A 24,002-nucleotide genomic window follows, 5' to 3' on the forward strand; every position below is an offset into this window, starting at 1 on the left:
CTGAGCTGCGCAGCTGGGCAGGGGTGAGACGTTCACCCCCAGAATAAAGTAAGAGCAGTGCTTTGCAAAGGAGAGCACCTAAACAGACAGGCCACAACCCTCTTCTCACCCCTTTTATTTTTGATAGCGTTTCATTCTGTAACCCAGGCTGCCCTCAAACTTGTAATCATCCTGTCTCTGCTTCTTCTGCGCTGGTATTATAGATGTGCATAGCCACGTCTGGCTTGGCTATAGCCTCTTGATTGAACAATACCCAAGAGTCAACAATAGGCAAGCAACAAGCAGACACACAGTCATGAGGAAATCCTGCATGTCTCCAGATGCAAAGCTGCACAAGAACCTGGGCAAACATGGGGCAGGGGAGAAGGTCCCTGACACTTATTCTGTGTTCTGTTCTAAGGCCTGCAGGAACAAAAGAAACCTGTGAATTGTACTACTGGTGTCGTATGGTTTAAAAGCTAGAGTTAACATTTTCACTGTACTCCTTAAGAGCTAAAGAACAAAGAAGAATTAACTGAGAAGAAAATGACTTTGGCTGGGAGGATGAAGGACAGCCTGCCTCCCACCACCCCAGCCAACCAAGTGCCAATCTAGGCAGGAACGTAATGCCAGTTGGGAGATGGGCTGCACGAGACAGGCGCACACGAGTGGTGTTGATTTTCTTAACAAGCCTGAGGAGGGCTTTGTCCAAGGGGAGAGAGAGGTTGCTTTAAGGGAGAAAGGCAATAAACCCCTCATCTCCACTAGTCCAAGGATATCTTAGCACCCTCACATTGTGTCTTGTAGTTAATGATTCATTTCCTTCACTGAGTTTCTGGAATTGACTAAAATCAGGTCCATAGCTCATGCTTAGGACAGATGGTACTACACATTAAGGAACCATGTAAAATAAAGGGTGGGGCCTTTGAGTGACTTGGGCTGGATCAACTTTTTGACAAATTCCAGGTCAATGACAATGTCAGCATTGTGAACCCCAAGGCAGCCATTGATGATGGGAGAAGAGGTTCATCAAAGACATTGGCTCATTTTTCAAAGGACAAAGCAAAACTGGAAACCTCGGGACAGCAGATTGTGGCAGAGGGACCATACTACCTCTCAAGAGACTCCCAGCCTCAAGTAAAGGAAGATCTCCCAGAAAGAAGTTCCTAAATTTGACTGTGCACTGGCAACCAAGACCTTTGCCACCTATCCTCTGCATCAGAGTTCCTCAGGAGGTGCCTGAGACTTGGTGTACTGAGCTGAATCCAGAGGCAGCCAGGTGCTAGTGGAGCAAATGACAATTCGGTACTTAAGCTAAGTCAGTGAGATTCTCAAAACCCAGCCCAAACCTGGGTCTCTGAGGACTAGATGTGGGGTCAAACCAAGCTGCATGCCTTCCCTTCTCTCCGGGCATCAGGAGTTTGTGTGCTGGAATTGAGCTCCTGCCTGCTGGTGACAGATCATGAGCAGATCTCTGCTCTAGTTCAGCATCCTAGAAACTTTGTAGGGATTATGTTAGAGGGAACATCAATTAGTTCAAGGGATCCACAGCTTGGATATGCTAAATGACAATGTTAGACAGAGCCTGGTGTCCCACCTGTTACCTTTATTGTGGTGACAAGATGGGGGGACTGGGTCAGAGCTGATCAAGCTGTCAGGGTGGAAGAGCCCTAGATGAAGGGGAAGGAGTCAAGAGATTCAGGCAGTGATTTCCTTTACAGAGGTGAATGAGGTGGCAAGGGGTCATCACCATCCTAATGTAGGTTCTGTGGCTGAGGGAACAGATCCTCATTCAAGCAGTGTGTGTGCACAAATGTGCTTAGAGCACAGACAAGCTTTAGCAGGAGATCCCGAGAGGCCAGCTGCACAGCCTGGGCTAGTCTGAGAGCCTCTGTGTGCTCTTCCAGTTCCTTAGTTTGGAAACAGGCTGGCTGTATCAGGGGACTGGAAAAGCCCCTAGAGATCTCATCTCGATTCTACTCTGCACCTTGAGTGGCAGACCTCAGCAGCCTGTATCTTCTCAGCCTGGCAAGTTGTAACCAACAAATAAGAATCTTCCAGGGTAACCTCAGGTGTCTCCTGTTGCCACGTCAGGTGATGGACAGATGGTCTCCACCAAGTAACAATAGCTTTTTGTTTAGCAAAGCTTAACAGTGTGTCCCTTCCTGACATGAAGATGCTCCCTGGCCTGACAGTGGTTGATGACAGCATGTGGCAGAAGGACAGGCAGACTCAGGCTTAGCCCCCCAATTCTTCTATGTGAACCCGAGTGAAGGAAATACTGAAGAGATGTTGTTGAGTGAAACCAAAGTGAACCACCGAGCTGATTTCGAAGGCTCCGCTCACCAGCTTCCTGCCAGGGCTCGATATTCAGAACAAGTCTTATGGGATGTTAATTCTTTAAACAAAGCTGAGAGAAATGCGCCCAGCTCACATCTCTGTGCCTAAGGAAAAGTCCTGCTAAAGGTCCTTGACCCCCATATGGAAGCTCAGAGGAAGTGCTCCCTCCACAGGACACCTGCTCTACCACAGGGCCCCTAGAAAGATGTCAGGAACCTGGGTGCTTTCATTGTTTATTCCTCAACCATAACAGATGCAGAGCCGCCATGAGGACAGCCAAGCTTTCAGAACGTCAAAAGGGAAATATTCTCTATGGGATATGGTGATAGTCTATGATACAGACAGGGTCCCACTGTGGCTGCTTGAACAAAACCGTGTATACAATACAGATGATCCGAAATTCAGTACTTCCTGTCTCACCAGTACTAGCATTTCTAACAGCAGAAAGCAAGGAAAGCAGGGAACGCTAGGCTTGCCGCGGCCCTGGCTTACCTGGCCCTAGGCTGTCACAGTCTACCAACACTTCACTGGCCTGGGTCTTCAGTGGGGGTACGATGATGGTGCGGGGGTTGCCGGTGCAGTGCTTCTCCAGCCCCCCCTTAGTGTCCAAGGTGTTGGTGCCATTGTGCCCTGTGCGCTGCTGCACTGAGTAGGGGCTGGTGTTGCTGGAGGAGTCGGAGTAGGGGGAGTCGTGGACTGTGACACAGCTGATGACATTCTTCCTCTGCTTGGAGACCGTGCTGCAAAGTTAAAGGGAGAAGTCAGAGCTGTGGCTGGCGTGAGGTGAGACAGGCAGCGCCAGAGCACATGGGAAGGCAGGCAGAGCAGGGCTGGGCCCGGCACCAGGCACACCACAGACGGACCTGGGCTGTGCCCACGGGATCAATGGAGTTTGGCGGCAACCCCTCTGACCACTAGAATTGAACCTGGTGGGCAGAGGACCAGCTTGGAAAGGAAATGGCCCTGAGTCTGGGCTCTGGGCCTGTGAGAATCAGCAGAGCGTAAGCAGGAGGGGAAGAGGGGTCCAGTGGTCCAGGATGCTGGTGGAGGGACAGACCGAGTGAGGCTCTGAAGATCTTAGCATCGTCATTCAGAAACTGAGAAACAGAAATTCAGTTGAATTTGGGTGATTGTGTTCAGGCCACCTAGGACCCCTGGGTAGCTATTTTTAGGGATGGCCTGGCCTTCCTGCAGAGTTCCCAGACTCTAGGCCACGGTCAGGAGACAGCAGTGTCCTGAGCTCTGAAGGCAAGTCTCCTGTGCGCTAATGCACCAGGGAGTGGATCACTGGGACTTTAGCGGCAAACAGGGAAGAGCTGCCTTGGGTGGCTCTTGGCCAGCACTTGCTTTTCAGAGCTTCATGCTCCTGTGGTTCCTCTGGGGACCAGTTCCATCTGCCTGTGGCTTGGTGATAGGCTGCTCGGATGACAGATGTGGACCTCACTGCATATCAGGCAAGGTTTTAAAAATGGATGTTCATCTATTTTTGTACACTGATCAGTTATTTTTAAGAAATAACAATTGCCTAGACTAGATGGCTACTTTCCAGCTAATCCGATATGAGAAAAGGCTGGTATTTATACAATCTGATAGGGTTCCCAACAACCCTCCTACCCCAGGAGTGACTAATGCCACAGACCCAGGACAGGTTCTTTCCAAGATGAGGGAGAGTAGGGAAGTGGGCACTTTCAAGAGCAACAAGGCAGAAGGCTAGTAAAAGGTCAGCAGGGCTACAGACCTACAGAGGTTGGACGGGCAGTGGGTGAAGACTCGGGGGGACCTGTCCCCACTCCTGATACCCAGCACAGGGATGCCAGGGCTGGACCATTCCTCTCGTGGCCTACCCCTATTCTTTCTTTGCTTAGGACATGAGATCCCTAGTGGGATTGTGGGTTAGAACACAGACTTCCAGTCAGATGTTTAACCTCAGTATGTGCTGGTGACAGGGCCTTGGGAAGCATCAATTTTAGAGGGATTTAGATGTCTGCACAGCAATAATATGGTAACAAAAGGCTGTTCTTGGGACTGGTGAGACAGGAATACTACGTGACATATGTAAGTAGTTCATCAGGTGAACTATCGCTATTATTATATAGGATGAGGTTCCCCATCCCCAAATCTAAAATTGTTTGACTGTTGACATGGTATCACAAGTGGGAAATCCCATCTCTGATCTGATATGACAGGCTGTGGTCAAAAAGCAGACATATTAAAAATAAAATTCCATTTAGAGGTTATTCACATGGGAAAATTTAAAATCTGAAACATTTTTCATCTCAAATCTTCTTAAAATAATTTTAATTTTTATTTAAAATAGATTTTTTTCATATAATATATTCTAATCACAGTTTTTCCTGCCCCCAATTTCTTTCAGATCCTCCCTACCCCTTTACCCAACCAAATCCACACCTTTTTTTCTCTCTCTCTCATTAGGCAACTAAAAACCAAAACCAAAACCAAAACCAAACCAACCAAACAAATCTGAATAAAACAAAAACAAGCAGAAAAAAGAGCCAAAACAAACACACAGACACACACAGACACAGACACACACACACAGAAACACATATAGATACAGGGATATGGCCCTCCTCTCTAGAAATCCCACAAAAATACAAAATTAGAAACCATAATAAATTAGAAAGACTTGTAAGGTTAAAAAAAAAAAAAAAGCCTAGACAAACCACCGAGACAAAAGTCCTCTAGAAATACCGCTGAGTTTGTTTAAAGTTGGCCACCTAGTGCTGGGCATGAATTCTGCCCGTAAGTGTGGTTTATATCCCCAGTGAGATTCCGCTGAGAATTAATTATTCTTCTGAGTGGTTGTCAATTGGAAATAGCTTCTGCGTTTGGGAGGGGGGCTTGTGTCTACTTCCCTCTCGGTGCTTAGACCTGGGCAGGCCCCGTCTCGAGCCTTTCTAAAGGCAGGGTTCCACTGTACAGCCCAGACTGCCTCCTGAGTGAGCTCCAAGCCTTGAGGATAAAGGCTATCCCACTGGTGCTCTCATCGGCTGTGCTACCTGAGATAACACGGGAAAGCAAGCGCTGCACAAAACCTTATCAGGCACAAGGTTTATGAGGGAAGGGATTGCTGAAGACGTTCTTCTCTAGTCTGTGCTGAGCCAGAAGACTGAGAGGAAAGAAATGACAGGTCATTAGTTTGGGATCTTGTAGATCTACACAGTCAGTGCCACAGGGAATAGTTGCACAAAGAAACAGAAACATGCCTCTGTCCTCGAGCAGATGAAAAGCTCAGTGGGAGACCGTATAACAACATGACGAGTCAAACAGTAAAAGCTTTAAAATAACCAGTTAGAATCAGGGAGTCACAAAGCCGTCCATGATTAACTGTCACACGGGTCTTCCAGATGATAACTGTTAAGAACCCAAATGAAGGCAAGCAATGAACTGGTCACATACATTTGCAGCTCTTCACATTAACAGATAGAGCCAGGTGCATTTTAACTAATAAAGACCCCCATTCCTCACTTTAATGGTTTAAATCCAGAGGTCCACGTGCATTTATAAAAAGCCCAACACAGTTACCATAGCAATTCCATCCCTAGGCATGTTATCACAAGGCATGGAGAGGGGACTCGAACAGTGATTCTTAGCTCAATGGCCACAGCGGCGCTGTTCACAACACCCAGAGAGAACAACGTAAGCACTGGCCAGCGTGTGAGTGGGCAGATAAACGAAACCTTGCATACCCATACCACGGAATTCTCGTCGGTCAAAAGGCTGAGCAAAAAGTGAAGTCCCCCCCTTTTTTTAAAAAAATATTTTTCTTGTTCTTAGTGGTGTATGTGTATGTGTGTACAGGTACCCACAGAAGCTAGAGGTGTCAGGATGCCCTCAAATGGGGTTACAGGAGGTTGTGAGCATCTCATGTATGTTCTGGGAATAGAGTGTAGGTCCACTGGAGGGCAGTATGTGTTCTTAACTGTTCAGCCATCTCTCCAACTTGAGTGAAGTCCTGATATGTATTACAACATTGATGAATTCTGGAAGTATCTCATAAAATAAGCCAGAAACAAATTTTGCATGATCCAACACACAAAATATCTAGAATAGGCAAACTCATACAAAAAGGAAATAGATTACAGATACCAGAAGTGTGGGAGGTAAGTAGAGAAAAATGTCAAATTATTTAATGGGTATAGAATATTGGGCTGGAATGACGGTTTTAAAAATAGATAATGGTGACAGTCAGTGTCTCTGAATGATTAAAATGGAAAATTTCATATTTTACCATAATTTAAAAAAATGAATGTGCAATCTCCCAGTGAACTGTGTGCAGTGAATGGGTGAATTGTATAGTATATGGGTTTTCTAATTTTAAAAAGCCCATGGGCTTATCCACAGCAAAAAGTTCACAGGACATAGCCTTGGGCCTCTAGCAGCAGTGCTCAGCAGATCTCAGGCCACAGTAGCCGAGATCTCCTGCAAGAACTACAAAGTGAGTGCCTGGAGAGCGGAGGGGGACGAAGGGGGACCAGGACCTGCTGTTCTTTCCTGTGGTGGGAGTGGTCAATGGAGGCTGCTTGTCCTGAGCAGGACACTGTTGTCCTGTTGTTGGGGGTCTCCTTCCTACCAGCATAGGTACAAAGTGCTCCCACAACCAGGGATGGAGCCAAGGATTCACTCCAGGCAAGTTCCCAAGGGGATGCAGGAGGCATGTTGTTCTTTTCCCAACTTCGGTCACTGTCACTTGGACTTGATTAAATAACCCAAACACAGTGGCTCCACTTACCATTTCCTGAAATGGGGATATGTTCTGCTGCAGGGGCATGATCTATAGGTGGTGGACTTGTGCAAAGATAGAGGCTGGCTCTCAATGCGTCCCCGCAAAGGACATTCTAGTTCTGCTGTGCTGTCCTTTACAGGTGGACCCTGAGGAACCACGGCCCGGTACCATTCGTCTAGCTCCAACCCAGTCTGAAATTACTAGGGGAAGTGGGAGAGATTATTTGCAGTATGAAAGGGCCTGTTCTGAATATCCCTCGAAGATTTACTATGAAAGACAGTCAAGATAAATCCAGTCTACTGTTCCTGTCAAGAGAAGCCAAATCTCCTTAGTGAGAGGACCTTACACATAAGCGCGGTCCTGGTCACTTCCTGCTGAGCCTCCCTTCCTTAGGCCATCAGTTATTAGAAAGGGAGCAAGTGAAGCAAATGATACTGATTTTGGCTAATCTCACCTCAAACAAATTCCAAATTGTGCCCATTTGGAACCTATAACTCAAGATTTGCAGATTCCAAAGAATCTCCAGCTTAATGCAGCTAAATTCTTTGCAGTCCCCGGAACTTTCTGAAGGCACAGTGAACTACCTCATGAATCAGCACGCTGCCACTGCAGAAGGCCTTCTGGGCAGAGTCCTGTGGGAGCTGGAAGCGTGGCTGGATCACCCGTGAGGGCAGCGAGCGGTGCAAGTCAGTGTCGTGGCTATCTGTGGAGGAGGGAGAGGAAAGCCCCCAACTCCACGTGAGGCCCATCCCTTCGTTTGTATCTGGGAAGCCCCATGACTAACAAGCAAAACCACACGGCACAGCATAATATTGTATCGTCTTGGATGAATATACGACAGGTTTGGGAAAGGTGAATTAGTTTGATAGCTCTGTTTCTAATCTTGTCTACTGCTAGAAATGTCTGTGCTCTATGTAAATACACTATCCAGATTAGAGAACAATGGGAAGCTGCTAAATGGCTCACTTTAAAAACCAAGCACACATCTGAGATTGCCACTGTGAGTTCTTCAGGCTCCTATATGTCGATACAACTGGGATTTATTCTACCATTGTCTCTAATTATTATTGACAGCTTATCAATCCCATTCTGAGCTGGTTAATGGAAGTGAGAGAGAAGCGATAGGAGGGGAATAAGAAATATTTGCTCAAATGGCCTTGACAGACACCACTTCTGAATAAGACGCAAAGCAGCAAGAGCTCACGACTGTATTGTGTTGTCATGGCAATAGATGATTTTCATCATTTTAAAATGATGAAAGGAAATAAGGAGCTAAGAAGTATAGAAATGAGCCACAAAGGAGAAAATATAGCCTGAGGATCAGATGCAAGCCTCTGACCCTATCCCTGTAGGATCCTCTCTGGAATGTGGTTCTGATTTCTATTCGCTAATCTTAATCAATTTCATCCTTCAAGAGCAAAATCCATCTCCTCCAATAAACTTTCCATGACTCCTTTCTCTCCCCTGACTTCAGAGTAAATGCTATATGTGAAAAAAACAAAAGCAAAGCTACTCTTCCATTACAACACTGATGACCAAATGAGACAGCACACACTGGACATATAACCAAGTACCAAAGTGCTGTACGTGTGTCACTTCCTTCAGCCCTCACAGTGCGACTACATGGTAAAGGAGCTGCAAACAAGGAGAGCTTGAGTCCCTTGCTTGCCCAAGGTCAAAGCATCTGCAGTCTTAGTCACTAAGCTACATAGCCCTCTGCCTCCCAGAGAGGTTCCAACAAACACTGGAAAGGTGATCTGAGGCAAACTCTCCCACCTGGTTTCCCCAGGACCCATTTGCTAACAGCAGTTTTCTTTGGGCATGGGGAGGTGTGCATACAGTTTCCTGGTTGAAGGAAATAAGACAGGAGGGTCCAGCTAGCCTTACTGGTTTGTCTCCATGCCTTCTCCGTCCTAAGCCCTCAACCAGAAACACAGTGGGTTACTTTTAACCTGCCCCTAGTGAGAGAAGGATGAGAAGCCAAGGCCTGCAGGCCAAAGTGCTCCCTCTGATGTCATGTAGCTTTCAGTTTAGCTATTAGTATAAAAAAATACCTTAAATTTGTTTGTTTACTGTTTTGTGTATGTGTATTTGTGTATGCATGTCTACATATGGAGGTTAGAGGTCAACCTTAGGTGTCATTCTTCAGGAGATGCCCATCTTGTTTTTTTAAGACAAGGTTTCTCTTTGGCCTGGAACTTGCCCAGTAGGCTTGGCTAAGTTAGTCAGCTATTGTGTCCCAGGGATCTGCCTGTCTTTGTAATCTCAGTGATGGGGTTACAAGAACACACTACCATACACAATTTTTCATATGGGTTCTGGGGTTCAAATTCAGGTCCTTATGCTTGCATGGCAAGCACTTTCCCAACAGAGCTACCGTCCAGTCCCCAGTTTTACTCAATATGGTGCATACATGCAATTCAAACAGTATCATCTGCTTATTTACTCACACGTCTGCCAACATTAAGTCAGCCTTCACATGACTACCTTGTAGGACATTAGAAGTGGGGCTGGAAGGAGGTTCAGGCTTCTTGTCCTTTCTCCAGTGGTTCACTCATCCATTTCCTAAATCAGTTTGACTCAGCTGACTGGGTAGCCAATCACATTACGTCTAAGAATTGAGCAAATCCCTACCATGCTGGGGCCAACCCTCTCTGGTGCCCCTAGCTCCACCTTGGAGAGTAAGGAGTAAGCAGGAGGTTGCCACACTTTAGTGTGGCTCTGTGGTCTACTAAAGCATTAGGATAAAATAAGACAAATTCTACTTAATTCTGAGAAATGCAGGAAAAGGGGTATTTATTGTTTAGTTTTTGTCTTTATGCCAAGTCTCTGCTCATGATTAAAAATATCCCTTAGTCTACTAGTGAACCATTAAAGAATAGAGCCCCTGGATTTTCAGTGGTCTGCCCATGTATTAAAATGTCCGGCAACAATGAGATTTAAATTCCCGCCCATGTCTCTGATGAGCACCTCCCTAGCACCTGTGCTCTGAACTGTTCCAGCTCCGTGCACACACTGGATGCTCATGTGGGATTGGCTACAGGAGGAGCAGGACAGAATCAGTAAGAGCTAAGCTAGTGACTAAAAGAAACCAGTTGTTTTGTCAGGAATTAATGATATAATTTCTTCAATGGCATAGCACTTCCTGAAAGAATCCCAATTCTTTTACTTGAACCCTTATTAATTTGACTGAGTTGTTCGACTTTCTTGGGCCTCGGCTTCCTCATCTATTGAATGGGAACACAAGAGACAAGACTGTGGGTGAAGCAGGTGGCAGCTCTGCTATGACCCCTCAGCTGCCTTGACTACAGCGTTTCGTCACAATAGAAAAGTCACAAATATAGGGACGAAATGTCTCCAGTACTCAGACTGGGCCAGGGAGGAGTCCACAGTCAAGTGCCTTCTTGTTTTGGTGCACATAGTAAACACTTGGCTTTTCTGGGATGGATGCTTTTCCTTGAGCTCCTTAGAGCCCACTGAAAAGCCTTTATCTCTATCTAAGAGGAAATGCCTCAAAAACCATCTCTCATGCCCAAATCTACTGTCTCCAACATTCTGCATCCTCTTGGATAAGCTTTGCTACTGTAAAGCTCCCTGTCTGCTCACCTTTGAGGCTCTGCCACATCAGTCACCTCACTTAAATCTCTCTTCCCTCAAATCCCCTGAGTATGTGGCTGGTTCCTCTAGAGATGCTCCGCTTTGTGTTAGAATGATTTGTACATGTCTCATCTTGTTTATTACATGCAAGCCTCACAAAGAGACTGTCGCCCTTATTTGTATAACACTTGGGAGTTCCAGACATATCTAACAATGATGGGACTGGTAAATATTCACTGTGTTAAATTTTATGATAATTATGATTTCCAGAAAAAGGTATCCTAAGTCCCTTTACTTTCTCACTGTTAAATATAGCCACAATTACGTGATCCAATTACACAGTGGTTTCTCTATGAGTAAACGCTTTTGGCTACTGCTTCTTCAGGTAGACTTTCCTATCCTTATGGGTACTGAACCATTTTCTAAGGCAACAATTATTTATCTCTGCAGGAAATATCACTGCTGCGTCTTTCTCTGTAAGCCCCCCGTTACCACAGTGGGTAGCTGTGGTCCTTTACCATGGCTCTGTGGCTTCAGTCTGCAGCCACTCAACAGAGCGTCTCTAACGTGCTCTCCCTCCCTGGTGAAGGCTAGCAGTCCCCTTTATTTCCTACTGTATAAAGTCACGGGGTTCAGTTTGTGGTTGCTCCTCCCCACGTCCCCCGCCATAGGCTGTTGCCCACCTCTGAGCCTCTGAGTCCTTCTCACCGCACTTCTCACAAGCTGCACACATTCCAGCTACGCTTCCTCCTAGGGAGAGAGTTCTCTGTTCCACCTGCCCTCCACTTTCGGCCCTGGCTGCCGGAGAGGTTAACACTCATCTTCCTGTCCTTCTACCCTCTAGTCAATCCTCTCCTGGGCCCTCATGTTCAGAGTTGCTGTCAATTCAGATCTCAGCCTTTAAAAATGACATTGTGATCTGGTTGACAGCTAGGTCTTTAAATCGCTTTTGCATTTCTCCAGCTGTGCTCAAGGCTGCTCAGCTTTTCTTATGCCAGAGCTACACATGCACAGGCTTCTCAAGCCAGGGGCCAGTCTTGGGTAGGAAGAACCTTCCTCTCTGGAAGGAGACCGAGTCCTTGGGATTCTCAGGCTTGGAAAGATGGAAGAGTGACTCAACCTGGGGCTGCGATCACAAAGGAAATTGAGGCCCGTCCTGGGATGGCGCTGGAGCACAAAACATGGCCTGGCTCACCACCCCGTGTCCCTCAGACACCTAGCAAATGGCAGGAACAGAAACACAACAGTGTGTTATCAAACCACACTAATGATCACACCGAACCATTCAACAGGAAAAAGGACATGTTAGTGAAACTCAGACCACAAACTTCACCTGGAAGGTGGGAGTGTTGCATCCTGTAGGAACTGCTATAGCCAGTCTAGCTGGACATTTTGTAATCAAAACCTTTATGATTAATAATTAGCAGCATTATGTACAATCAGCAATCAATAATTTGAGCCTAATTGGGAACAGGAAACTTTGTACCCAGTCATGGGAAGTACAATGGTGACTGAGAGCTCTGGCTTGGGGTGGCAGGTTCCCTCCCTGGCCTCGCTCCTAATGCAAAGGTAACAGCAGGGTGTGCTTGTGAAACTATGGCCACAGAAGGTTAGTGGACATCTACCTGAGCCACCTGAGCTGGCAGCTCAAGAAGAAGGCACATGTTGCTGGGGTTTGGTTGCTAAGTGCAGAAAAGAGGCTCTGGTGCCAGGTTAGCAGTCTTGCAAACGCAATAAATATTTCTTCCCTCCACCCAGGAAGCATATACAGAGTAATGTAAAGTAACTATTGTTACTTTGGAATAAACAGTAATGCTCTCTGGGTGAAGAGCCAACTGGCAGTTTAAAGGATTGGGTTAATCTGACATAGGGAAATTTCTGATTAATTGGACAATTACTTCAAATTCTGAGTAAGCCAAGGCAATGTTAGAGAGATATCTTGACCAACTGGGAATAGATTCAATAGCCTGAGGCAACATTTTTTAAGCTTATAAGTGTTAAAATAGACTGGGATTAGGAGCCCAATTTTTATAGACCCAAATGTTTAGGGACTGTAACTATTTTTTAAGGCCAAACTCAATCAAAATTATTTTGGTTTTGAACAACTATGGCAAACTTGCTTGTCACTCTTATGAAATAATTGTGGATCTAAGAACATGGCAAAATGAGAAGGTGAGGGTCAGCAGGAAATAATCAAGCTTCATGGAGTGGCTCAGCTCCATACAGCACAGTGCATGCCTCTGCTCTCTCCCCAGAGTCTGCAGGCACAGCCTCACCTGGTGGGGGCGTGTTTCTGCTCTTCCTCCTCATCTGTGTCGCTGCTGATGGTGATGACACTGACGGTGGGGCTGGGGGTGTCAGGGATGACAATCGTCTGTCGCTGTCGCTCCCTTGTGGTGCTGGAGGCCACGTCACCCCACCCACAGGTGACTGAGGAGCTGCAGGCTGGGCTGTTGTGCACCATGGCACACCGTGGGGGAGTGTTCTCCTTGACACGCTTGGATCGCTGAGGGGAGCTGGTAGCTTGTGAAGAGGTCACCTCACAGGTGGAGACATTTCTGTAATGACAAAACAACACATATTTACAGAGAAAACTCAGGCCCTATATCTCCACCCAAGAGGGCCCAACCTCCATCACACACCAGACTTACCAAATCTCCACAGAAAGAAGTCTGAGTCCCAGACCAATTGGCCCCCATCTGTGTCAGAACATGTGGTGCCTCTCTCTAGAGGCTTTTAGTCAGTCACTATGGGACCTCAGCAGGGCCTTCTCTGGGCTCTTGTCTTGAGAGTTGTTTTTCTAGGGGCAGCTGTCCTGATTTTAGCTACCTCATCCAACATGGCTCTATAGGATAACCTTCAGGATTAAGGCAGCTTTTGGTTTCATCTAATCCTCTCTCAGTGGTTCATGATTCTTGTTTTAGGAGTGTTGAAAAAAGCAATGTTTGCCATACAAGGTTGTGGTTTCCTTGCCCACCCCGTCCCCTGCCCATGCTGGGAACTGAACCCAGGTTCTTACAGACAATTTAGTGTTGAGCCACACTGCTAGCCTAAGCTGCTGTGAGTTTCTGGAGCTAAAGGACACATTCTCAGCTGTGGGTGTGTGTAAGCATGTGTGCCAGGTCAGTCTCAGGGCATGTTCCTCAGGAGCTGTCCAGCTTGTTTGGAGACAAGGCCTCTGCCTGACCAGAATTCACCAATTTAGTGGTTGCCCAAGTTCCTGAGGACTGGCCTGTCTCTGACCTCTTCCCCCAGCACTTGGATTACAGGTTACACTGCCATGATCCGTCTTTTTATGCAGGGTTTAGGGACTAAACTTAGGTCTTGGTGCTTGTGTGGCAAGCATTTACAGATGGAATGATCTCCCAGCCCCTTGGCTCGCCTTGCCCTTCTTTCTCTTCTGGGAAAAGCTATGGTCGGCTGGCGGCGGCCATCAGGTGAGCCAAGATGGGCGCGTACAAGTACATCCAGGAGCTGTGGCAGAAGAAGCAGTCAGACGTGATGCGCTTTCTGCTGAGGGCCCGCTGCTGGCAGTACCGCCAGCTGTCCGTGCTGCACCAGGCTCCCTGCCCTACCCGTCCCGACAAAGCGTGGAGGCTGGGCTACAAGGCCAAGCAAGGTTACATCATGTACAGGATTCGCGTCGGCTGTGGTGGCCGCAAACGCCCGGTGCCCAAGGGTGCGACCTATGGCAAGCCTGTCCATCATGGTGTGAACCAACTAAAGTTTGCCCGAAGCCTTCAGTCTGTTGCTGAGGAGAGAGCTGGACGCCCCTGTGGGGCTCTGAGAGTCCTGAATTCTTACTGGGTTGGTGAAGATTCCACATACAAATTTTTTGAGGTTATCCTCATCGATCCATTCCATAAAGCTATCAGAAGAAACCCTGACACCCAATGGATCACCAAACCGGTCCACAAGCACAGAGAGATGCGTGGGCTGACATCTGCAGGCCGCAAGAGCTGTGGCCTTGGAAAGGGCCACAAGTTCTACCACACTATTGGTGGCTCTCGCCGTGCAGCCTGGAGAAGGCACAACACTCTGCAGCTCCACCGTTACCGCTAATACACGCAATGTTTGTACAATTCATACCCAATAAACAATTTAGGACCGTCAAAAAAAGCTATGGTCATTCAGATTTGTGTACAGAGGAAAACAAAACCCTTTTGGATTTTGACCTGAGCCTCATAGGAGGCTCATTAATCAATTTTAATTGTAATAAAAAACTAGGAACAAATGAAAGAGGAAGAAGGTATGCTTTAATAGGCACTTTAAAAAATTATGGATAAGCCAAACTCAACTACTGTAGTATATTTCTAAGTCTTTTTAAATTATTCATTAGTTTTAGATTTATTTATTATTTCATGTGAACGAGTGTTTTTCCTGCATGTATGTATATGTATGCTGTGCCCTAGGAGGTCAGCAAAGGGTATCAGATCCCCGGGGATTGGAGTTACAGATGGTTGTGAGCGGCCACGGGAGCTCTGGGACTCAACCCTGAGTGCTCTAGAACAGTGCTCTCAACTGGTGAGCCTTCTCTTTAGCACACCAAAAGGGCCTTTTAATTTAGATTGACTGATTCTATATTAGTTCTGCTAACTTTAGGGAACAATTACCTTTTTTTCTTCCTACCAAATCCTTTGTTGATCCTTTTAGAACCTATGCAGTGAAGACCAAAGTCAAAAGAGAATGAATCTTTGAGCCTACTATGTCCTTAGAGAGTCTAGTATCTCTAAGTGAAGAGACAGAATTAAGATTAAAATAAAGGCGAACTTGATTTTGTCCATAGCTGGCTTTAGCTGCATTTGTAAGTCCTCTCAGGAGCAGGTTAGTACGGCTTTCTGGCTGACTGCTCCTTTTACTCTGTTATACGTGCTATAGCTTGTACGGTTTCAGCACTTGCAGTATGTCGACTGGCATTGCTACAGGAAAAAGCATGTCTGCCGCATTACTACACGGGGAGGGCCGTCTGTGTAGTTTCTCACAGTTTTGCTGTAAACTGAGGCAGAGGCAGAGGCAGGTGGATCTCTGTAAATCTGAAGCCAGGACTCATCTACATAGTGAGTTCTAGGCTAGTCAGAGTTTCAAAGTGAGACACTATCTCATAAACAGTAATAGCAAACACTTGAAGAGACGATTTGCAACTATATGGATTCTGACCTGCATAAGCAGTGTGTTCACCTGAAGAAGCTGGGTAGTGAGAAGACAGGGAAGGATTTGCTGAATTGATTGTGGGGCCAAGGGTCCTGACAAGGTGGTCACAAGAATGCTAAGCTCAGTTCTGTGTGATCAGTATTCTAGTATAGCACCTGTCTGAGTCTGATGGAGCACAGAGACAAAAGCAGTGGTTTCTGCTGCCTCTGATGACATTGGCGTGCTGTCATAGGGCTGCCACACAAAAGCATTCTGGGGAGCTCCCACTTATATAAGCAGAATTTCCTTGTGTTATCAGAAATACCCTAACAAGAAATTATGAAGAAGGGTGCCAGCTTGAGGGAAGTCAGCCCTTGAACTAATTTTTGAATAAGAATGAAGGAGACAGACCTAGCTTCTGGCACCTGACTATATGAGGAGGAGGAAGAAGAGAAAGAAGATGAAGAAGAAGGAGGAGGAGAAGGGAGAGAGAGGAGGAGGAGGGGAGAGAGACAGAGAGAGAGAGAGAGAGAGAGAGAGAGAGAGAGAGAGAGAGAGAGAGAGAGAGAGAGAGAGAGAGAGAGAGAAATTCACTAGTGTGATGGATAGACTTGACACACCAGCAAAGAGAAACCTCAGAAAAACTGTGTCCATCAGATTGGCCTGCAGGCAAGCTTGTGGGGAATTTTTCTTAACTGCTAATTGATTTAAGAAGGCCCAGCTCAGTGTGGGTGCTACCATCCCTGTGCACTGTATAAGAAAGGTAGTTAAGCATAAATTTGGGAGCAAGCCAGCAAGCAGTGCTCATCCACAGTCTCTGCTGTTAGCTCCAGCCTTAGCTTTCCTGGATGATGGGATATAACCTGTAAAATGAAATAAACTCTTTCCTTCCCAAGTTGTTTTTGTCCAGAGTCTTTTTATTACAGAAACGGAAAGGCAAATTAGAACAACTAGACTGTTTTGTCACCAATTTCTTTTGTTCAATCCATCCCAAATGAACAAAGATGTGCATCTAAATCATGGGACACTCTGGGAGCAATTCTGCATTTTACACCACCTATACTTGACCAGCTATAGGTGGTGGGTTTTGCTCTTGCTGTTTGTTTTTAGAGTGGAGTCTAGAAACCTCTGTTTAAAAGTCAGGCTTATTGAACCCTATACCTGATACTATAGATACTAACACTCTCTCTGAAGTGTTTGATGAGTCACTGACTGATCTATAGTTATAAACCACACCTACAAGCCAGATATGGAACTCCTTTTACTACCTTCCCTTCAGGCTCCTTCCCAAGAACTCCCTTCTTCATGGCCCAGTCCCTGGCACTGCTAATTTCTCTCTGTTTGCCTTTAACGAAGTGCCATAAATACAGCCTTGTGTCAGTGCTGAAGGCAAAAGTTTAGAGGAATGGGAAAGATTAGCTATCCACTGTTCAGCATCTGGGAGTCACCGAAGTTATATTTAAGCGATCAGCCAAATGTGTTCATGTGGGAGGCATTCTGTAGTTTCATGATCTAGATCTAACTTGTTAGCTAAACAGCTTATTTTTAAGTTATGAGTTATATTTCTGACCTCAAATCTCAATGAAAGTACATTTTTCTCTAATGTTTTTGAAAAAGGTATCTTAGTAATTTGTACTCAAATGGAAACTCAGAGGCTTGTTGTTTCTAGAAAAGATAACAGAGATTGTGTGGCCAACTTTAGTCAGACTTTGAACCTCCTCATAGGCTCAACTGTGCTCTTCTGATAGTCTAGTTTCAGCTAAGAGCCTTGCTAGTTCATTTCAGCTAGAGGCCCTTCCCATTCTCTTGATATATGATCAGATTCCTCATCCTACACTGTCCCTTGGATGACAGCTAATCACCATCACAGAATCCTGTTAGGGGATCTAACTCTGATGCATGAACTGACTCTGTGGAGCCCATTCTCTATGGAAATCTTGCTCAGCCTAGGCTCGGATGGGGTGGGGTGGAAGGTACGAGGGGGTGGGAGAGGGCCTTGGTTCAGCCTCAGTGAGGTGATGGGACAGACTTAGTTACTTCCCAGGGGAGGCCTTAACCTCTCTGGGGAATGGATGGGAGGTGGGGTAAAGTAGGAGAGTGGGAGGAGAGGAGGGAGGGGGAACGGATTGGTATGAAAAAATTAAATAAATAAATAAAACCAAGAGAGAATCTTGTTAGGATGATTTAGCCACAATCCTCCAATTTCTGTTGTCTCCTAAACATTGTTTCCCCTACATGACCTAGACACTACTTCCTGGCTGTAAAATTCTCATTGCCCTTGCTAAGTGCAGAGCTGAGCCTTCTTCTTCCTCCACTGCAGCATTTGGACCCATACCCATGGTCTCAAATAAAGTCTCCTTACTGTGCTTTACTACTTGTTCTTTAACAAAGGGCTGAAGCACTCAAGACATCAGGCACACCATGGCTTCAGGCCTCCATCTTGGAGAGTCGGGGGACAGAAACTGGGGAGAGTCAAGAGGCAGGGTTGCATGTGCACAGAGCCCAGAGAGCACTTTTAGCATGCTCTGGAGTGTTCTGTGGAGTGTAAGATGCTCCCCCAGCTCTTGTAGAAAGAGCTGCTCTCTACCCGTGCCAGGATAGAGCACCAGTAATCCCCACTTCCGAGCAGTGTTTAGCATTTCAATTTTCTGGTGTTTCTGGCCACCAAGGCTCTCGGCACCTACCTCACAGATGACTGGTGCTGCTTACTCTTCCTGGAGGAGGTGGTGCTGGTTGGTTGTTGCCTCATCACATGGGCTACACCCACATTTAAGGGCTGGGCTGCTGGAAGGGTCACATGTCCAGTCAAGAGTGTAGGTTGCTGCATGATGGGATTGTAATGGCTTCCATGAGCATGTGTGTTCCTGAAAGAGAAAAGGGAGCAGAAGGCCACTTAGTGGTTTTTATAGAAGCTGCAGTCTTCAGTGAGATGAAGCGTCTTCCCAGAGAAAGGCTGACTACTGATAGCTGTCTCTCACTGAAGAGATGAGCCTTGCCAGGTGAGTTGGCACGTGGGCTTCCCAGAGCTGCGGAGTGGGAGTCCTGTGCTGAGGAAGTAGAAGTCAAGCTGGCTGATGAGAAAGCAGGCCTTTCAAGGGGAAAGAATGTTGAGTTCTAGAGAGATGGGATGGGCAGCCCCTCCAGCCTTTAGAGTCCCTGGACAGGTGACTATGCATTAATATGCCCATTTCATTTCAGAATTTACATAGCAACTTAAATGGGTTCTTTTCTTCTGCTTTGTGAGGTAGGTAGGATGTTTTAGAAATACTATTTTATTAATGAGGAAATTGTAGTTAATGTGAAAAACAAACTGATGACTGGGAGCCATATGTTTCTGGCATTAGGAATCATTAACGTTCTTTTGAATTCCCTCAGTAGCTAACACAATGCTCAGGCATGTAGCAGCTGATCAGTTAATTACACGCTTGCTGAATGAACAATTAGATTAACTGAAGGGTGACTAGACATGTATAGAGTTTGTATTAAATCAAAATTAATAACAGATATACACATGCAGAGAGAAATAGGCTGGCAGCCTGCATCCTGGAAATAGGTGACATTTTAGTCTTCCCATCTAGGCTGGATGGTGTTTGAAGCCTTGTTTTCCAACAGAAACATTTAATGTGGTGATTAATTCAAAAATTTGTCCATAAAAGCACATTTAACACACATTAAAATTAAAAGCTAAAGAATTCATTCAAACTTTAAATAATCAACTTCCATCTTTGTAACTTGAAGGGATAAACAAGAGAAAGAAGATGAGCACTTCATAGTGAATCTGATAGTCTGTAGACATGTGCACGGCCTTTGGAGGTGCTGCGGTGGCCTCTCCCTGCTGCTGACGCCCTTTCTCTCGGAGCCAAGGGCAGCACTGGTGCTCCTCTTTGGTCTTCTGGTCGTGGTTATGGCTGCTCTTTTGACTCATAGTGAAATGCAGAGACTGGGGGATACCAGCTAAGAGATGGTAGAGAGGTGGAAGAAGGCAGGATAAGAAAGTATGCATGAATAAGTGCATGAATATTGCTGAGAGTGAGCTCTAACTGCTGAAGGACAAAGGAAAATACGATGTGGTGGTGGTGGTGTCTTTCAGGAGAATACGGGGGAGGGGAACTCAACCATAGGTCACATAGCTTTCCACTTGGCTGCTACTCCTAATGAGCTTGAAGAAAGGCAATCCCGCCTACTGTGAGCTGTCGTGAATGGGTGAAGGGAAGATGCCAAGCTTATTCATTCTGTTATGCTCAGGCACCACTGCACTGAATGGTAAAGACAGCCAAGTGCTTTGTGTTCCATTTTTGTTGATGCCCCTCTACCCCACAATCCTGTGAGGTACGTATCATGACCCTATTTTATTGAAAAGGAAACTGAGGCCATAAAAATTAAATAACCCGCCCTAGTTCTTGCAGAGCCTGATTTGAAAGTCCTTCCACCGAATGCAGACTGCAGCCATGGGATGGCCCATGTGCTCCCCTCCTGTTAGCAGTCAGAAAGCAGTTTACATGGAGAAGGAGAAAGCTACAGCAGACATGAGTCAGGGGACTTAATAGCCTCCTGCCTACCTTTTCCTGAGAGTTATTTACTTATTCAGACAGAGTTTCACTATGAAACTCAGGCTGGCCTCAAACTTGTGATTCTTCTGCCTTAGCCTGTGTGCCAAGACTTCAAATATATACTACCACATTCAACTCAATAGTTCTATACTCAGAAAAGGAACTAGGGAGACCCTCAGGATGGTAATACAGCTACCAGAGGATAGCAGGGAATAATTTCTGCAGGAGGAACAGCCCAAAGGGGCCATAGAGCTGGGGACAATTTGAAGGCTGTCATAGGCTCTGTAATGGTCAAGCAGGGCATTGTGGTGGTGTTGCGATGAGGGCCATAGGAAAGTGACAAGTGCTTATGAGAACAGCGGAGCAGGGTGTCCATGAGGGGGTCAGTGAGCTGCATGGGCAACTTTGGAAACAGATGCAGGGTGCTGGCAGGTAGCGGCTCGAGTCCCTGGGGTCTGTGGAAGGGGAACTCTTCTCCATAAGACATACTGATAACTGAAGACGTACATTTAACAAACACACTAGAGCTTATCCTTCCAAATACAACTCATCTGTCAACCTTTCCCTGGGGAGCTCAGACAGACAGGCACCTATGTCTCAAAACTTCATGAGAACACTTTTGAGAATTGCTTAGGGCTTTGGGGACTCTCTTCTGTATTCCTTCACTGGTGACAAATGTTTGCTTTCTGAAAGGATCTTAATTCTGAGAAAACCCAGCCAGGTCTGGATGAAAAGATGTAACTGAGCTTTGGTAGAACGTGATAGCTAACTATAAATTAATAGAGCTGAGTGTCTGGTACCCTGGTATATTGTTTAAACCACCACCCATCACACTATGACCACAGCCCACATGATGTTTTCTGTCGGAGGTGGACACAACTCTTATTCCAATAACACTGCTCGACCCAAAAGGATTTTCTGCTCACCTCCAGTCAGCCAGTTGCTGAGTGCCTGCCATGGTCTCAGGAATCACAGCTGCATGCTGCACAGACGTGTGGGTAGCCACGCCAGTCAGCTGCTGCCAGGCTGGAGGAAGCAGGATCTGTTGGGCCCCACCTGGCCAGGCCTGCTGTAAGACAGGACAGTCACAATCACCACATTTTGCTAGTCACCTAGCTGATTTGCATGAGTCCAGAACTTAATCTGTGTGTGAACTGTGCTAGATCTTGTAATGGATGAGAGTGTAGACTAGTTGTTGGCTTTGAAATACCAAGGAAGAGCTGGAGAGATGACTCAGAGACCACTTATCATTCTATAAATTCTTTTTAAAATTTTTTTTATTATATATATATATATATAATATATATATATTATATATAATATTCTGTCTCCGTGCATGCCTGATGAGGGCACCAGACCTCATTACAGATGGTTGTGAGCCACTTTGTGGTTGCTGGGAATTGAACTCAGGACCTTTGGAAGAGCAGGCAATGCTCTTAACCGCTAAGCCATCTCTCCAGCCCCATCCCATAAATTCTTAATGTCAGCTGACAAAATGAAATAAATGATTTTATGAGTTTATTAATTATAGCTAACTATTTCAAGTCCACTAAGTTCACAGAGGAGAAATAAAAGTTAACTAGTAAAACCACTGTAAATTCAAAATATTTAATAAGCCAGGTATAGTGGTGCACACTTTTAGTCCCAGGACTCAGGAGGCAGAAACAGCTGGATCTCTGTGAGTTCAAGGCCAGCTTGGTCTACATATCAAGTTCTAGCCCAGTCAGGGTTCATGTTTAAACTCTGTCTTAAAAAACAAAAAACAAAACAAAACAAAATAAAACAAAAAACCAGTTTCAATGTCAGTTAGGAGTTTTACTGTTTAGTGATCTGGAACTCATTTCCAATTCCATGAAAAACATGAGTTTTGACTAATGTCATTAAAAATGTATCTTGATATCAAGATATCTTGATAAGGTCATCTTTTTTCTCCCCTATTTCCTTGAATTTTACCTCAAAGCCTTAAGGTAAAAGGCAATTTTTTCTTAACCTTTCTCAGTGGCTGTGAAAATGATGCTTACAAATACAACAGCTCATTTAGATGACATTACATCATGCACCTATAATTTATTATGATTACTACAAAGAAAAGAAAACTAATATTTCTTTTAAGAATTATTACTATTATTGTGTGCATATGACATGAGAGTGCATACATGCATTTGGAGGTTCTGGAGACAACCTTTGGGAGTCAATACAGCACCTGAGCTCAGGATCCTCCTTGCCTCGGTCTACCAAGTGCGGGAATTATGGGCACACACCACTATGCTTGGCTGGAGCTAATATTTCTTGATCCATACTGTGTGCCAGTGTTTAGTCATAAATGGTATTTTGAACTTAATATTGGTCCTATGAGGTAAGAACTACTATTTATTTCCATCTCTTAGGTGAATAAACTGAGAGGTTAAATGACTTGCTTAGAAAATATGGCAAATTATTTCTTCTTTTCTCTGAAGCCAACATGACAGGGAAGAAATAAAATATATAGATCCATAGACGCAAGGAGACTGGAGGACAGATAATAACAAGACTGTAGAGGTGTAACAACACATGGCCAATTGCCAAGAAAGTTAGCATATTGAATTATTCTAAGGTAAATCTGCATATGAAGCTTGGCTAGATCTCTGGCTGCAGGTGTCTGCTGTCCTCAGAGCCAGACGTTGTGGGAAAAGAGCTACGCAGCAGGTATGACTTGAGGGTAAGGGTCTGCCAGTGGAAGTGCTGGGCTTGCTTCTTATAGCTCTGCAGGGAAGGCCACATTGAGCAGTCCATCCATGGTCAGCTTTCTCAGTGTGCTGAGCAGTTCAATGCTTCAGTCTCAGCTATGCACGGACAGCTAACGCAGCCTTTAGAAAGCATCTTACGTGGAAGCCATCACGGCAAAAATAAAATGGAACTCACATGAAACAAAAGCAATATAGGAAACAGAAAAAAATTCCAAGGTCTATAATTATTTATAATTAATAATATCCTCAGAGTTTAAAAAATGTGCATCTTTCTTCATATAGATATGTACATATAGAGCAAGATAAGGAGCTCCCAGAAACGAGAAAAATGGCAACGGAAATGGAGAAGTCAAAAAAATTTCAAACAAATGAAATTCCTCAGAAAATAGACACCCCCCCCGCACATAACACCACACACTCCCCCATACCACACCACACACCCACCCACCCATCACACACTCCCACATACTACACCACACACAAACATCACACACCCCGCACACATCACACACCTCCCCCCACACCACACACATACCACCCACCGCACCCACCACACATACACACCACACACACCACACACACTACACACACCACACACTCCCACATACCACACCCCCCCACACCCCCCCACACTACACACACGCACGCACACACGAGGGAAAGAGAAGAAACACTAAAAGATCTACTTAGAAGTATAAACGTTCAGGCTGGTAAGAAAGGTGGCTCAGTGGGTGAAGTGTTTCCCTGAAAGTGTGAGGACCAGAGTTTGGGTACCCAGCATCCATGTGAATGCCAGGCAGGAATGGTGGCCCATATGCAATCCCTGTGTTTGGGAGGTGAAGACAGGATTTCTCCAGCAAACTATAAAGCTAGACTACACTGGTCAGAGAGGTCTAGATTCACATGAGAGACCCTTCCTCAATATATAGAATC

The 24,002-nt window shown here is 45.6% G+C and overlaps 2 protein-coding genes across 2 annotated transcripts in view; one reads left to right on the forward strand and one right to left on the reverse strand.

The window, feature by feature from the left end:
- The window catches only part of Hipk2 (homeodomain interacting protein kinase 2), a 134,803-nt gene that overhangs the window by 11,022 nt on the left and 99,779 nt on the right, over positions 1–24,002 (reverse strand). Inside the window, 4 exon segments of the mRNA XM_042054430.1 lie at positions 2,812–3,059; positions 12,940–13,221; positions 18,478–18,657; positions 21,270–21,412. Of these exon segments, the coding sequence (XP_041910364.1) occupies positions 2,812–3,059; positions 12,940–13,221; positions 18,478–18,657; positions 21,270–21,412 (853 nt within the window).
- On the forward strand, positions 14,111–14,725 carry LOC119806229 (60S ribosomal protein L15-like). The gene has a single exon (XM_038317827.1). The coding sequence runs from the start codon at positions 14,111–14,113 to the stop codon at positions 14,723–14,725; it is 615 nt and encodes a 204-aa protein (XP_038173755.1).

The sequence above is a fragment of the Arvicola amphibius genome, chromosome 2, assembly GCF_903992535.2.
Source record: "Arvicola amphibius chromosome 2, mArvAmp1.2, whole genome shotgun sequence".
NCBI lineage: Eukaryota > Metazoa > Chordata > Mammalia > Rodentia > Cricetidae > Arvicola > Arvicola amphibius.

Coding starts and splice junctions, on each gene's coding strand:
- LOC119806229 (XM_038317827.1), top strand. CDS start 14,111: ATGGGCGCGTACAAGTACATCCAGGAGCTGTGGCAGAAGAAGCAGTCA.